This window comes from Adiantum capillus-veneris, chromosome 17 (genome assembly GCF_014529385.1).
Source record: "Adiantum capillus-veneris isolate H3 chromosome 17, ASM1452938v2, whole genome shotgun sequence".
NCBI lineage: Eukaryota > Viridiplantae > Streptophyta > Polypodiopsida > Polypodiales > Pteridaceae > Adiantum > Adiantum capillus-veneris.
This window is the reverse complement of record NC_140947.1, coordinates 92,579,457-92,594,942: the sequence shown is the minus strand read 5'-3', so window position 1 is coordinate 92,594,942 and position 15,486 is coordinate 92,579,457. Positions and strand designations below refer to the sequence as shown.

At 44.6% G+C, this 15,486-nt stretch overlaps 1 protein-coding gene across 1 annotated transcript in view; it reads left to right on the top strand.

Annotated features, from left to right (window-relative positions):
* The window catches only part of LOC147437714 (WD-40 repeat family protein / beige-like protein), a 168,731-nt gene that overhangs the window by 74,856 nt on the left and 78,389 nt on the right, over positions 1-15,486 (top strand). Inside the window, exons 9-11 of the mRNA XM_086486596.1 lie at positions 9,251-9,327; positions 14,967-15,048; positions 15,146-15,484. Coding sequence (XP_086342722.1) covers positions 9,251-9,327; positions 14,967-15,048; positions 15,146-15,484 — 498 coding nt within the window. The remainder of the gene's footprint in view (positions 1-9,250; positions 9,328-14,966; positions 15,049-15,145; positions 15,485-15,486) is intronic.

The following is a 15,486-nucleotide window of genomic DNA, read 5'->3' as shown; positions in this document are numbered from 1 at the left end:
AGTTTTTCACGCACTTCGTCATGAATTCCTCCAGCTCAGATGTGCAGCGTGACGACGCGCCAAGTAGTATCTAAATTCCATTCACGCATGCTCTCTACACATGGATTACAAGTACTTTCCAGAGATTCAACCATCGTGTTACCGCTCAGCAAAACGCGAACGTTCAGACGAACCTTCGCTTGGCCTCTCTCGAAGGGGTCGTGTAGGGGCTCAGTTCCTGACTTTCTACTCTCGAAAATATGGCTCAGTCGACGACTGCGCGTATTTCCGAGGGCGAAACCCATCTCCAGCAATTGCGACGCAGATTGCTGCTTTTGGGCGTTCACAGGGTGGTCCGACTACCACAATTTCGTACAAAACTACAAATTTCTCGGGTGAAGAGGAGGAGTGTACGGAACTGGCTGTAAATTATTGGCTGCATCAATGGACCACATATTTTGATCTTCATGGGGAGCATGATGAACGGAGGATTCAGATGATTTCTCTCTATCTGCGCAGTAAGGCGCTTACCTGGTGGCGCGACATGACAGAGAAGCCTACGACGTGGGACTAACTTTTGTGTGAAATTCAAGAGGGATTTCGCTAAAATGGACCCTTTGAAAGCTTATGCCAAATTCTTTCGATGAAAACTCTGTCTTTTGATAAGTATATGACAGCTTTCAAAGAGGCGCTCACCTTCTGTAAGGTGGATTCTACGCACGCTGTGCACATGTATTTGTTGGGATTGCATGAAGACTACCGTTGGGCCTTAATTAAAGATAAAGCCCCGACTGATGTCGAGGATGCAGTGGCAAAGGCCAATACGTTCCATTTGATAAAATGGAGCAAATTATGAGAAGAAAAGAACTGCTAACCATAAATCCGGTGAGGGTGCTTCGAGGAAGCGACCCCGATTCTAGCATAAGTCCAAATCACTGCCGAGATCTTCTCAGGAGAAGAAGAAAGCCAGAAATGCTTCAGTTGCTGATGCAGTGAAGAAGGGGGCTTGCTTCGAATGTGGCCAGACGGGTCACCAAATCAAGGATTGCCCAAGAAGAAGAAGACATAGAAACCGCAAGGTCGTCCTTCGGTTCAAATTCACGAGATCTCAGGTAACTCTGATGTTGTTCAAGTTGAAATCCATCATTTAGCGCATAGTTCATGCACTAATTGTACTTTTAGCACCAAAGTGTTTGGTAAGCACGATCTTCTCCGTTTCCCCGGGAAGATCAATGGTCACGATGTGATCGTACTCCTTGATAATGGAAGCTCACACAATTTTGTGGATGCAAAATTGGTGCAGAAACTGAGCCGGCGGACGCGGGACAGTGACCATGAGTATCGCGTGAAGATGGCTCGTGGCGTGGATACGGATGTATGGAATTAGATGGTTCCAGACTTGTCGCTCGAGTTGGCTGACTACAAAGAGAACTTGGATTTCCACATCATGCGCTTGGACAGAGCAGATGTCATATTAGGGATTCCGTGGTTTTATGATAAACAAGACTCATTGTATATAGACTATGTACATCACTCTCTTGTTTTTGTTAAGCAAAACATGCCTCATGTATCTGTGTCGCTTTGTAATCAGAAGTCTGTAAAAAATGGTTTTGCAATACTAGTTGTTATTGCTTTGGAAATGTATAAAGAAATCAAGTCTTCTGATGTTGACTTTTATCAATGTGTACCATCTGCTTGGTTTGATTCATTAGTGCTTGGTACCTCTGTCACTGAATTTCATAAAAATGTTTCATGTTCCTCTGTTGAACTTGGGGATTCTGACGAATCCAACCTTATCCGAGAAATCATGATTGATTTCAAGGATGTTCTTCCTGATGATCTACCTCCTGGCTTGTTGCCTTCGAGAGGAGTAGATCATGGCATTTAGTTGGTGGTTGGTAGTCAGCCCTTCTCAAAGCAACCCTATCGGTTTAGTAAAACCGAGGAGGACGAAATTCAGCGGGCAACTGAAAGATTATCTCGACAGGGGTTTTGTTCGGCCAAGTAAATCCCCGTGGGGAGCGCCAATGTTACTTTCTCGAAAGAAGGATAACACTATGCGCTTCTGCGTGGATTACAAGGGGCTGAATAAGCTCACTGTCATGAACAAGTATCCACTCCCTCGCATGGACGATCTGATAGATCCGCTCCATGGAGCGTTGTATTTTACGAAGATAGACCTGCGATCAGGCTATCATCAGATACGGATCAAACTGGAAGATATTCCTAATACAGGCTTCCATACGCGTTATGGTCACTACGAATTTTTGGTCTTGCCTTTTGGTTTGACCAATGCTTCAGCTACGTTCAGTAGATGATGAATGATATGTTGAGACCATTTTTAGGCAACTTCGTTGTTGTATTTCTCGATGAAATCTTGATCTACAGCCGAAGTTTGCCTGAGCACTTAGCGCATATACGCGTTGTTCTCGAAGTACTGAGGACTGAGAAGCTTTATGCTAAGGCTTGTAAGTGTGAATTCTTTAAGAAAGAGCTTCTGTACTTGGGTCACATCATTACTCGCGATGGAATTCGCGTCGACCCTGAAAAATTGGATAAAGTGCGAAATTGGCCCATTCTGAAGAATGTACGCCAAGTAAAGTCCCTTTTAGGCTTTACTGGATTCTTTCACAAGTTTATCAAGGATTACTCTAAAGTTGCTGCCTGCTTACGCAACTTTTAAAAGGAGGGGTGAAAGGGCCGAAGACTTCAAGTCCTCATCGTAAGGGTAATCCCCCTGTTGTCTGGAATGAGCGTCTCGACGAGAGCTTTCGGACACTAAAGCACTTGGTGACTACTGCGCCAATATTACACATTGTGGATCCTAGCAAACCGTTTGTGGTTGAAATGGATGCTAGTGATTATACTATTAGTGCGGCATTATACTAGGATGGACGTCCTGTTGTGTTTGAAAGTAAGAAACTTTCTGACGCCAAGATCCGTTATCCAACATATGAGAAGGAGCTTTATGCCGTAGTCCACGCCCTGAGGAAATGGCGGCACTACTTGTATGGCTCTTCGTTTGTTGCATGGACAGATCATCACTCCTTGCGCTATATCTGTGATCAGGGTGATCTCAGAGGCCGGAAGGCTAGATGGGTTGAGCTTATGCAAGAGTTTGACTATGAGATCTGTTATAGAAAAGGATCCGGCAATCGAGTTGCCGATGCGCTCAGTAGGATTCCTGAGGTCAATGCCTTGTCTATGGCTGAAATCGCGACGGATTTCTATCTCTCTCTCCGAGGGCTATGTCGTTCTGATGGCCATTTTGGCAGAATATGGAATGAGGTCGAAGCGGGGCATGACTCGCATATAGGCTTGGGTGGTCCGGAGACCCAAGTGAGTCATGCTGGAGAGACGAGACAACGACAATATTCCATTAGAGGTGGACCTATTGTTCAGAAATGGTAAAGTCTGCGTGCCGGAAATCGATGAGATTTGACAAAGGATTTTGTGCGAATGCCACGATGTTCCTAGCGCTGGGCACCCAGGCATCCAGAGAACTTTGGCTTTGGTCAAGCGATATTTCTATTGGCCAAGGATGCGCTCTTACATAGAGAGCTATGTGAAGAGATGCGCTCAGTGTCAGGTCAATAAGGCAGAGCGTCTTAGAAAAGTTGGCCTGCTACATCCATTGGAAATCCCAGATGCCAAGTGGTAGAGTGTTTCCATGGACTTCATCGTTGGTTTGCCAAATACTAGTCGGGACAATGACGCTATTCGGGTTGTGGTCGATAGACTCACAAAAATGGCGAAGTTTATACCAACAAAGTCGACAGTAAAAAGCCATGAGTTGGCATTTTTATTTGTCGGTCAGCTTTATAAGCTGTATGGTTTGCCAGAAGATATTGTCAATGATCGAGATACTAAGTTCACTAGCCGATTTTGGCGAGATGTGTTTGCTCATCTTCAGACGAAGTTGAGTATGTCGTCTTCTGACCATTCTTAGTCCGACGGACAAACTGAGAGGATGAATCAAACGCTAGAGGACATGTTGAGAGCCTATATCTCTCATAGGTAATCTGATTGGGAAAGGTATCTTCCGTAGTTAGAGTTTGCCTATAATAGTAGCAAGCAATTCTGCTACTGGATTTAGCCAGTTCATGCTGATGTATGGATTTGAGCCTAAATCCCCAATTGCTATTGGCTTAGAGAAAGTCAAGGAATGCAAAGCTCGTGATTTCTTGTATGACATGCAAGAAATGCTCGAATTGGCTAAGGATAGTATAAGAACGGCTCGTGATCGAGTCACTACTTATGCTAATCAAAAGAGATCTCCAAGGACTATGGGTCTATCTGAAGATACCCAAGGATTCCAAGACTATGCGAATAGGAAAGCATTATAAGCTTTCAGCTACATATTGTGGTCCATTCTTGATCACAAAGAAAATTGGCCAAGTTGCCTACAAACTGGCTCTTCCTTCGGATGTTAGTGTATATCCAGTGTTTCATGTTAGCCGCCTTAGAGTGAAATTGGGCGAAGCCGACGTTGTTGTGCCTATCGAGGAAAATGTATGGCAAGATATACAAACTGAGTATATTCCTCGAGAACCAGAAGCAGTTTTAGATCATCGTACCCGTCATTCGCGCCAAAAGGCTTATGACGAGTACTTAATCAAATGGAAGGGTCAATCTGAAAGGTTTGCTACTTGGGAACCTGTTAGAGCTTTGAAGGCTCAGTATCCCCACTTCATTGATGAGAACATCAATGGTTCTTAAGGGGGGAAGTATGTTATGTCCCGCTCACAAGAGAGGGGATCTAGCCCAGATGCCGTCTGGTTGGGCGTCCAGTGTCCGGGCAGACGTAGTGTGAACCCGTTCAGTGTGGCCGGCCATTACTATAAAAGGGAGGCCAAGGCCTCATTTGCAGTTATCGACCCCCATTGGCAGAGTGCCTGTGGTTAGCCCGCGAGGCTAGGAGTGCGCGAGGTCACCTCGAGGAGGTGAGGCCGGGTGGTATGGGACGCTTGGTCTTACAGGTGCATGCCTACGTCCTCGGACGCTGGCCCAGGCACAGGGGAGCTGCCGGATGGTGGCTATGGTCGGGTGGTTCGTCCGACGTGTATCTGTAGGTGGTCTGTGTAGCCGGGAGATCCTCCCTCTGCGTTCGTTTCAGGAGCCTGGGAATTATTGCACTACCATGATTGGACACACAGTGGCACGGTTGTATGCATCCATTCTTGAGCAGCAGTTGAGTAGATGGGCAGAGGGGGAAGGAATACGTGCAGACGGGCAGGCAGGATTCAGGAGAGGCTTCTCTACTCTTGACCATATCTTGACACTCTGGGCCATCATGGAGGAGGGCAGATCTCATGGGAGACGGATCTATTGTAGCTATGTGGACTTCCGCAAAGCACACAATACCCAGAACTAGATTGATGCGCAGACTATAGGAGATGAGAGTACCCATAGAGCTCATTTGGGGGATCATGGCATTGTACAGATCAGTAGTTGGGCATGCACGCACCCCTGAGGGACTATCTACACCGGTTCACTCCACTATTGGGGTGAAGCAGGGTTGCCTGCTCTCTCATACTCTATTCGGTATGTATGTAGATGAGGTTTTTGACTACATTGAGAGCGATGGTGATAGAGGTGCACAGCTGGCAGGGACATGGATTCCACTTTGGTTATATTTTGATGATATTGTGTTGATCTCCGAATCTCCGGAGGGGATGCAACGTCACTTGGATGCTTTGCATAGGTTTGCCCATGAAAGTGATTTGTCTGTCAACCTTGGTAAAACCAAAGTTATGGTGTTTAATACCACCCCACAGTGGATCAGGAGGTCAGCACCTACATTTACATATGGCCAGGAGACTGTGGAGTACACAGATGCTTACACTTACCTTGGAGTGGTTTTTAGCGGACCGGCATTCTCACTCAGGAGAGCAGCAGAGACCAGATTGACTAGAGCCCGTGCAGCATTGAGTAAATTGGAGAGGATGTGTTCACAGGTTCAGTTTCAGGAGCCTCGGACGAAGCTCTGGCTCTTTGACACCTTGTTGGCTTCTGCATTGCTCTATGGAGCTGAGATATGGGGACCTTCATTGGATCATCACGGGGGGTCGGGTCACACTGATGGCTGGAGGAGCATGGAGAAACCTCTCGTCTCTATGATCTCGCAGCTCATTAGAGCCAAGGCATGAGTACCACATGCCATTATCTGAGCAAAGCTAGTGGTTGAGGCGCTCACCAGATCAGTCTCCTTCATACACCGCATGTGGGAACTTCCTAGAGACAGATATGCTCGCATTGCACTTGAGTCCTCTCGACAGTTAGCCATGCAGGGAGATACAACATGCTGGTATGGGGAGATGACATCATGGTTTCAGGCGCATGGGTTCAGCATAGACAGGTTGCCACCCTTCCAGTCTCATTGGATGCTCCATGTCTCACTCTTACACAGTTCGAGATCACTAGGCTCATCCGCCAAGACCTGACCCAGCTAGACACCAGGAGGACATGGATACAGGCGGCGCAGGAGCTGGGCAGGAAGATGGCTTTCTACAGAGAGCATCTTCCTCAGCTTACGGAGGATGGTTTTGTGACAAGACCCAGATACATGGACACCCACTTGTGTCATGGGATACGATGTGCTATTGGCCAGTTACGCACATCTTCTCACCAGCTGCGGATTGAGATTGGGAGATACAACGGAGTACCAGGAGAGGCCAGGACTTGCCCCTCGTGTGATATGGAGCCTGAGATAGAGTTGCACTACACATGCCGCTGCCCCGTCTACTATGAGATACGAGGCCGCTTCCATTGCTTGTTCAGAGAGGGTTTTGGACCTCTCTCCAGAGTCATGGGATATGAGGATCAAAGATGCTTGGGTTTGTTCTTGCTCAAGCTGCGCAGACACAGAGATAGCTTGATGAGTGGAGAGGCTAGCCAGTCTCAGAGACGGATCACAGATTTCTTTAGAGCAGACATTGGACAACAGCAGGAGCTACTACCATAGCAGAGCTCACTTTCGTCTCACACCAGAGGCACACTGATCAATCGAGCGAGTGAGCTTGGGAAATCCAGGCGCCCATGACTGCGGAGGACTACACTGCATCGACGGAGGCTACATCAGAAGATTCAGAGCACTCTGGCCACGCATGCATGACGCCTAGTCAGACTACTGACCATGGAAGAGATTGCTGAGATCCGCCAGCGCCCGATGCTAGATCTCCTGTGATTTAGCTATCGTGGCCAGCTGCCCATTTTGCTTAGTTCACATCGACCAGTCTAGGATCCCATAGTATTTTTTTCTTTTGTTTTGTAATGTTGTTAGTTTTGTTACTTTGACTTTGTATCAGATCCACCACATTGTAACTTTTTGGTCTCATAGGTCACTTTGGCCTTTTGAAGACGCTAATATAACAGTTCATTTCATTTCATTTTTCTCTCTCTCTCTCTCTCTCTCTCTCTCTCTCTCTCTCTCTCTCTCTCTCTCTCCAACTCATGGATATGTGATCAAACCTGCCTATATGGACACTCATTTTTCCCATGGATGCGATGTGTTATTGGTCAGATGCGCACAACATTGCATCTTCTACAGAGAGCATCTTTTCCATCTCTCAGAGGATGGATATGTGATCAGACCTGTCTATATGAACACTCAATTTCCCATGCGATACGATGCGGTATTGGTCAGATGCGCACATCATCGCATCAGCTAGAGATTGAGACTAGCAGATTTAGGAGAGTACCAATAGAGGCCAGGATTTCCAGTGATGTCATATAGAGCGAGAGACAGAGTTACATCACATATGTCATTGTCCGGTATATATGAGATACGAGGCCGCTTTCACTGTCTATTCAAAGAGGGCTTTGGATCATTGGCTAGAGTCATGAGATATCAGGATCAAAGATGCCTCAAGTTGTTTTTCTTAGAGCTGTGTAGATACAGGGAGAATCTCTTGAGGAGATTAGACAATGGGAGACATTCACAGAGGGAGATCATTGACTTCTTCAGAGCAGAGACTCGGCAGTCAGATGAGCAAGCTTCACAGTAGACTATTGACTGATAGAGCCATTAAGGTTGGGAGAGCTAGACGCCCACTTCTACGAGGGTCACCACGACATCGACAGAGGCTCCATCAGAGGATCAGGACTATTCTAGCACGACATGAAGATGTCTAGTACTACTATTTACAAAGGCGGACATTGGCGATGCTCATCAGCAACCAATGCAGTACATCCTCAGAAAGCGCCCGATGCCAGACATCCTTAGACACTGATGTTCATTTTAGCTTTTGTTTCACTTCTTTTTATTTTGTACCCAGACATTGTACGAGATCCACCAGGATTGTCTCAGTCTGGTCTTATAAGTCATTTTGGCCTTTTGAAGATGGTCAATATAACATTTCATTTCTCTCTCTCCAAGATAACCTTTTCTGCTAAGCTGAGCAAGAAGTGCTGCATATGTTAATGTCTTATGTTTATTATCCGCTCCATGTGACATTTGTCAAGGAGATTTGCTTGCTGTCTTGGAAGAATGGTGATTTGAAGAGTCAACGTGTCACCTGAGCAGCCATAGGAAGATGTCGAAAGTGCCACATAAATGCTCCAAGGAAGCTAGCAAAAATATGGAATGTGTATATTTGCCGAAAAATGAAGTGGCGGCCCCGGCATGAGAGTTGCTTGCTATCTTGGAAGAATAGTGATTTGAAGAGTCAACGAGCCATAGGAAGATGTTGAAAGTGCCACATAAATGCTCCAAGGTAGCTAGCAAAAATATGGAATGTGTATCTTTGCCGAAAAAACAAGTGGCGGCCCAGGCATTGGTTTTATAACCATCTCACGGCACCCAAGGTGATAGGATCCTTGCTCTGGACATTTGAAACTCACTGCTCCTCTAATCAAGCATGAAAGCATGTGGGCTTCCTGTATCGTTGTTCACTTAACAAGTTCTGTATGCCAATCTGGCTGAGTAAAGACACCTTGGAGTGAGGAGTGTTGAAGGATTTGAGAGGAGAGGAATAGTGAAGGGAGAGGCGGGAAGGGTGGGGGGGGGAAGAAGTAAGAAACTTTGAAAACAGCATAAAAGGAAAAATATTCGAGTGTGTATGTGTACATGTGCATATGTGCAGAGGTACACAAGTTTGCTTCATCAACAATGAGCCTAATTAATTTATATTGACTGAATAGCATAGGCAGAATCTGACAATGTCAGCAAGGTGGTGACTTATGCATAGCAAAAACATTTGCTATAAGTTTATTTGCATTGATTGAAAACTTCTGAAAGCTGATTTGAGACTTGCTGGAATTTCTCACATAGGATGTGGAGGCAACAATCCATTGTGCAGAGTGGTTGGCAATGATAGGTGGATCGTCAACTGGGGAGCTAAGGCAACGGTAAGTTGTATGTCTCTTTGTGTTTTGCACAGTCAGGTCCTGAAAGCAGCTGACTTTATTTATCTGTGGTTCTTGGACTGGAAGACATTTAGGTGCAATCGTAAGACCTGCTGGAGAAGAGAGAGAGGGTGGGCTTGAGGGTATACCTGTTTGCTAGATAGGTTTTTGTAGGGTTGAACTGTAAATTTGGGTCATTTGTAAAAATATTTTTCAAATGGATGATTCTAATGTGTTGGTGTACTACGAAATTAAAGAGAGACTTCATTGTTAGATCAAAAGTTCTCATAGACAGGCTTATGTATCAGTGAATGCAGGCTACCATTTACTGATTGGTTATCTGAATCTTTTGTATGATTAAGTTTGGTGCTCAAGAGTAAAGTGGGCAGTATCAGTTAATGACATTGGAGAGAGGGCTATTGGTCCTATTGCAAACAAAAGGATCTGGGTTTTGGTTTTAAAAGAAACATCTCTGGCTATATTCACTAAGGAGATACAAAGTTCACACAGTGCTGAAAGAGAATAAATATGTCGTCCTTGGTCTGGACTGAGAGTGCTGCCAGCGAGTTCTTGTAGATGATACATTGCGAGTTCATGGGTTGAGCTGTTATTCTCTGTCTCATGATTTTTAAAGCAGTTTTCATTGCCATTTTCTTTGTGTAGTTATTTGAAAGGGAGATGTCGTGCACAACGCACTGAACGGTACCCACAGAGAGCTCGCAACACGTCACACTTTTCTTTCTACAGGTGTTCTCATTTTTCGTACGCCCTGTGGGATTGCAACGGAAGTATTGCTCAGGTTCTCCATAGCTCGCTTAGTCCAAGTTGGTTGCTTGTCTTGTCTACTGGTCCTTTTCTCTCGTCCTTCAACTCGTCCTATTCGCTCAACCTTAGATCACATTTTTAAACTGAGATGCTTGATAGAGCAGGCTAGGAGCAGAAGGCAGTACCATAATTACCGCTTTGTGGATTTCTGCAAAGCTTTTGATTTGTTCCTTCGGGAGAGATTGTGGATCCCAACGGAGATGATATGGGGGAGGTACGCTTTGTATGAGAGTCACTAGTAGAGTATGCTACACGAGAGGGTTATCACTACTAGCACCGTTTGCGTGAAGCAAGGCTGGGGCTATACATTGATGAGGTGGTTGACTACATACAGAGGTGGGGTTGAGGCTGAGATTGTTGACACACAGGTTCGTATACTGTTGTATTCTTATGATATTGTTTTGTATCTGAATCACAGGAGGAATTACAACAACATCTACAGGCACCGGAAAATACGCTGCCTCTGAGGACTCACAGATAGCATTGCTAGCATCATTGTGAGAAGCAAGCCTGCCCCCTATCCTTGAATCTCTTTCAGGGCTATACATAGACAGGTGGTTGATGACATACAAAGTAGAGATGGGGTTGGCGTGTAAGGAAGGGGGTGGAGGGAGGATCCATGGGGGCCGTGATACATGGGAGGGGGGATGGAGCTCAATCACTATGGGCATAGATGCATGTCTATATGCTCTAGGTAGTACAATCACGAGAAAATGTAACAATCTATCTAGCTAGCTCCATCCTGTATTATCTGGGGCCACTGGATCTGCCATCATCTGGGCTTGTCTCTGCTGAGTAGCCTAGCGATGCCGGTTTTGGATCTGTCTCAAGTGGAGTCTTCAGCCTTGTATTGTGGGACTCTTCTGCCTCCTCTATGCTTACATGCATTTGACCACTTCAAACCATGCATTGACACAAAGACACCAAGTCACACAATCACATTTACATGACTATTTCCGTCGGGATCTTAGACATGAACCGTGATCATTATGACTTATTTAGCCATCACATTCGGAATGCACTAATCATTCGCAGATGTCTTGATGCACTAAATCTCGTCATTGCTGTAGTCATTTTGTCATTATCACATACTCAGACAAAACAACAAGTCAAAGAGTACCAGGGATTCCAACTACAAGCCCACAACCTATTTATGTACATATCATAAAGTCACTCAGCAGAATACTGTCAGCTTGTCAACACCCCCAAAATCTTAGAGAAGTTGGCTGACTTTATTTCCTAGTGGATAATTTGTGACAAAGGAGTGGAGTGGCTCCTCTCTCGTGCAACACGCATCGCTCCAGATTCAATCCGCTGATTTGACGTGCACTCTTGGACCTCAAGGTAAAGCTCTCATAACTGAGGGGTATTTGCCAGCTCCTCCTCCTCCATCCATTTTGCATCAAGAGCTGGGTAGGTCCTGAACTTGATCAAATATTTGTGTAAGAACTTACCCTTCACTTTCCTTTCTTAGTGTGCTAGGACCTTTTTAGGTGTAGGAATCTCATGTGTTTTTTCAACCTTTGGTTGCTCCTCGGGCTTCGTCTTCTTTGGCACTTCACCTTTGAAGGGTTTCAATAGACTCACACGAAATGCATCGTGAATTCTCCAAGTATCCGGTAATTCCAGTCGAAAGGATACATTGTTGATCTTTTTAGAAATCTTGGAGGGCCCATAATATCGCATACTTAGCTTTCGGAAGAGCTTCTCCTTACCCTTCATTTTCCTAGGCGTGCTTTCTCAAACCAAAGAAGCACCCAATCTCCCTCCTTCAACTACAAGTCACGGCAATGCTTGTCTGTTGCCTTCTTGTGCCGCCATTTTTGAGACTTATGTAAAGCCTCAACCTTTTCCCAAGGAGTCTCCAGATCGTGAATAAAATGATTTTTTGGAAACTCGGTGCACAAAATGGGAGGAACCTTTCTGCCACCCTCGATAATCTCAAATGGTTCCTTCTCTGTCAAAGTGTGAATACTTTTGCTGTATGCAAACTCCACCAATGGAAAAAACCTCTCCCACTGAGACTTATGCTCAGAGACATAACACTCAAGTCCAAAACCACTGATTTGGTTATCTCTGATTGTCCATCAGAATGTGAACAAAACGATGATGAGAATTTGCGCGTAGTGCCCACATTCTCAGAAACGCTTTTCAAAAGAAATTGGTGAACCGGGGATCTCTGTTTGAAACAATAGATGTAGGCATTCCGTGTACCCGAAAGATGTGTGAGACAAACAGCTTCATGGAATGGTCAGCCTTCACTATCTTGTTTATTGATACAAAATGAGCCTGCTTGTTGAATCCGTCCACTATAATTCAAATGCCATTATGATGGCTCTGAGTCTTGGAAACATCAAGAACAAAATCCATTGCAATAATTTTCCAAGGGCGATCTGGAATCGGTAGAGGTTTGAGAAGTTTTGTCGCTTTGTGTTTGTCATACTTCACTTTCTAACATACCATACAAGTATGCACAAATTCGTTCACGTCCTTCTTTAGATGTGGTATCTCGTGACACCCTTAAGTATTGCCTCTATGCCCCGTGCTCAACAAAAGGATGATTGTGACATTCAATATCTTTGGTCTCAGACTGCGAGTAACGCACAACGTAGTCTTTCGTAACAAGAACCCTTCTTTGAGAGAATATTCTAGAACTGTCTTCCCACTCTATACCCTGCCGAAGATCTCACCAAAATCTGGGTCTCTAGCATATCGCTCCCGCATCTCATCCACAGTGACAACTTGAAATGGAAACGACAGAAACGAAAACGGAAAAACTGGAGTTTTGGAGTTTTGACCAAGGTCGAAACGGTTAAGAAACGAGGTTTTTTTATTTAAAAAAAAAACAATAAAATACTTAAGAAGAAGCTTAAAAAGATAATTCATTGATCATATTATGCAGAACTTCATAATTTATATGAAAAAAACTTAGAACCTTCAACCCACGGTCTACCAATGACTGCAGACATTCAATTCAAAGACAGTTCTCAATGTCATAAAAAGACAGTCATACATGATACTACTCAATGTCAAAAAACTAAGCAAAAAGTAAATGAGTCATAAGTGAAGACTCAAGAGCCATAACATGTCTAGATTCCAAACCCATAAATCACCACAATACAAAAAGATAGGGTTCATTAATATAAAGATAAGCAATCCATTGAGCCAAGCCCAACATAGTCGTTCGATGAAACTATTAATCCTCAAGAATCTGAGTCCTGGAACGTTAGACATGTGCCCTCAACTTTTTTTTCATTCAAGAATCTCCGTTTCTTCTTGTCTGAAACTCCCAAGAAACTCCGTTCCTTTTCTTGGGGCAAGGAACGGCGTTTCGTGTCACTATGATCTCATTAAAGTCACTGTGATGAACTGGAGTACGGCGGATATTTATGGCTTGCGAGACAACGCATCGGCCACTACATTCTTCTTTCCCTTTAGATACAGTATTCAAAAATGGAACCGCGACAATGAAACGCCGTGGCGGGCTGGCAAAGGTGATTCCCAAGTATACATAAGACTCCGCCACCTCTGTCTATCCTCCGACAGCTGTGAAGAATGCAACCCTCCTGACTGCTCTGGAAGTGTGGAAGATCGGGACCTTGTGCTTTCCAAGGTTCACGTCATCCCTCCTTGTGTACAAAACTGCTCTAGAGCCCCACGGTGATGCTGTAGGCCCTCTTGTGACTTAGAAATCAAGACAATGTCATCAACATAAAGCATGATATGTACTGGAGTACTTGTGAGATCCGCCCCCTCTCCTCTGGCTCGTTGTATATAGTGGGAGATCTCAACACATTGTAAAGTCCAAAGAGAGTCGGGGAAAATGGGCCGCGTTGTTTCACACCAATGGTGCTAGCAATGGGGTCTGATAATCCTCTAGGGCATCACACTCTCCTTGTCACCTGCTCGTGGAGAGCCTATATAACCCCAAGCTTTGAAGGCGCTGGAAAAGCCTCTCACGCGGGATTGTATCAAAGGCCTTGTGGGAATCCACAAAGCAGCAGTGTAGTCTCTTCTTCCGCGCCTTTGCCCCATCAATGAGGCATCGCAAGACGAAGATGTGATCTATGGTAGAGAAAGCTCTTCTCAAACCTGCTTGGCCGGGAACATGTAGTAAGAAAGAAAGAATGAAAGTCATTTTAACTTCCCATTGAAGTTGAAACGTGCTTGGCCGGGGACAGGTAGTGAGAAAGAAAGAACGAAAGTCGTTTTCTGGCAGGGCCGATTAGAAACATCCTATTCAATGCATTCCACTTGGGGATATCATAAATGATGTATAAAACGACTTTCTCGTTTGAACCTGAGGATGAGCTATATGTTACAAAATGTTGCACCTAACTATTCGTTCGTGTTTTATCCTTGTTCTTTTTCTTGACTGACCGGAATTCTTTGATAATCGCTCTACCTTGTCTGTAGACCACCCATTTGCTTTGTTTTCTGGCTTCATTTACTCTGGTAAGCTCTTGTTTCATATTGGTAGAGCTCTTCGTTACAATCCATCACAATCGGCATATGATGGTAATATAGTTATTGTGTTAAAGGGCCTGAAATCATATTGACTTTAGTCATTTGGTGCATAGAACTTGAAAGGCATAGCCGTTTGGGCCATATGAGCCAATATTGAATGACTTATGTGCCATTGCTCAATATTTGTGGTAGGTGATTTATATTTTTGTCTGGAAAGTGCTGATTAGAGTCTGAAAAAGGAATTATTTTGCATTTGTCTGCTGATTTCTACAAGCTTCTTTTATTGGTTTTCTCGTTAATGTGATGCACACAAAGACGATTTTTAAAATTGTGATTTGCAATGTTTGAAGGCGCGAAGAAATGCTGTCTGTTATCAAAAGAAAGCTCTTGGGTGGTCTTTTGGAATTTGCTGCTAGAGAACTTCAGCTGCAGGTTTGGGACTTGCACTATAGTGTGTTTCAAAGAGGTGGCACTATTACAAACTGATGGTTATTGTAAACAAAATGTTGTATCTCTTTTGTGGGCACAGACCCAGGTTGTTGCTGCGGCAGCAGCTAATGTAGTTGCTGGAGGACTATCACCGAAAGCAGCTAAAGCTGAAGCGGATGCAGCTGCATTTCTTTCCATGTCCCTGGCAGAGAATGCAATTGTGCTTTTGATGCTTGTTGAAGATCATTTGAGACTCCAGTGTCAAATTTTCAATCCCTCTCTTGGATCTGCACCACTTAGCAGTGGACCAGCTTCTCCACGTGCATTTATGTCAAGTTCCAGCTTTTTGGGTTTAAACAGAACCTATTCTGATGGAGCTGATAGTGCAGGGTCTCGTAGATTCTCTGCAGCAAATGACTCTGGTGGCCTTTCACTTGACGT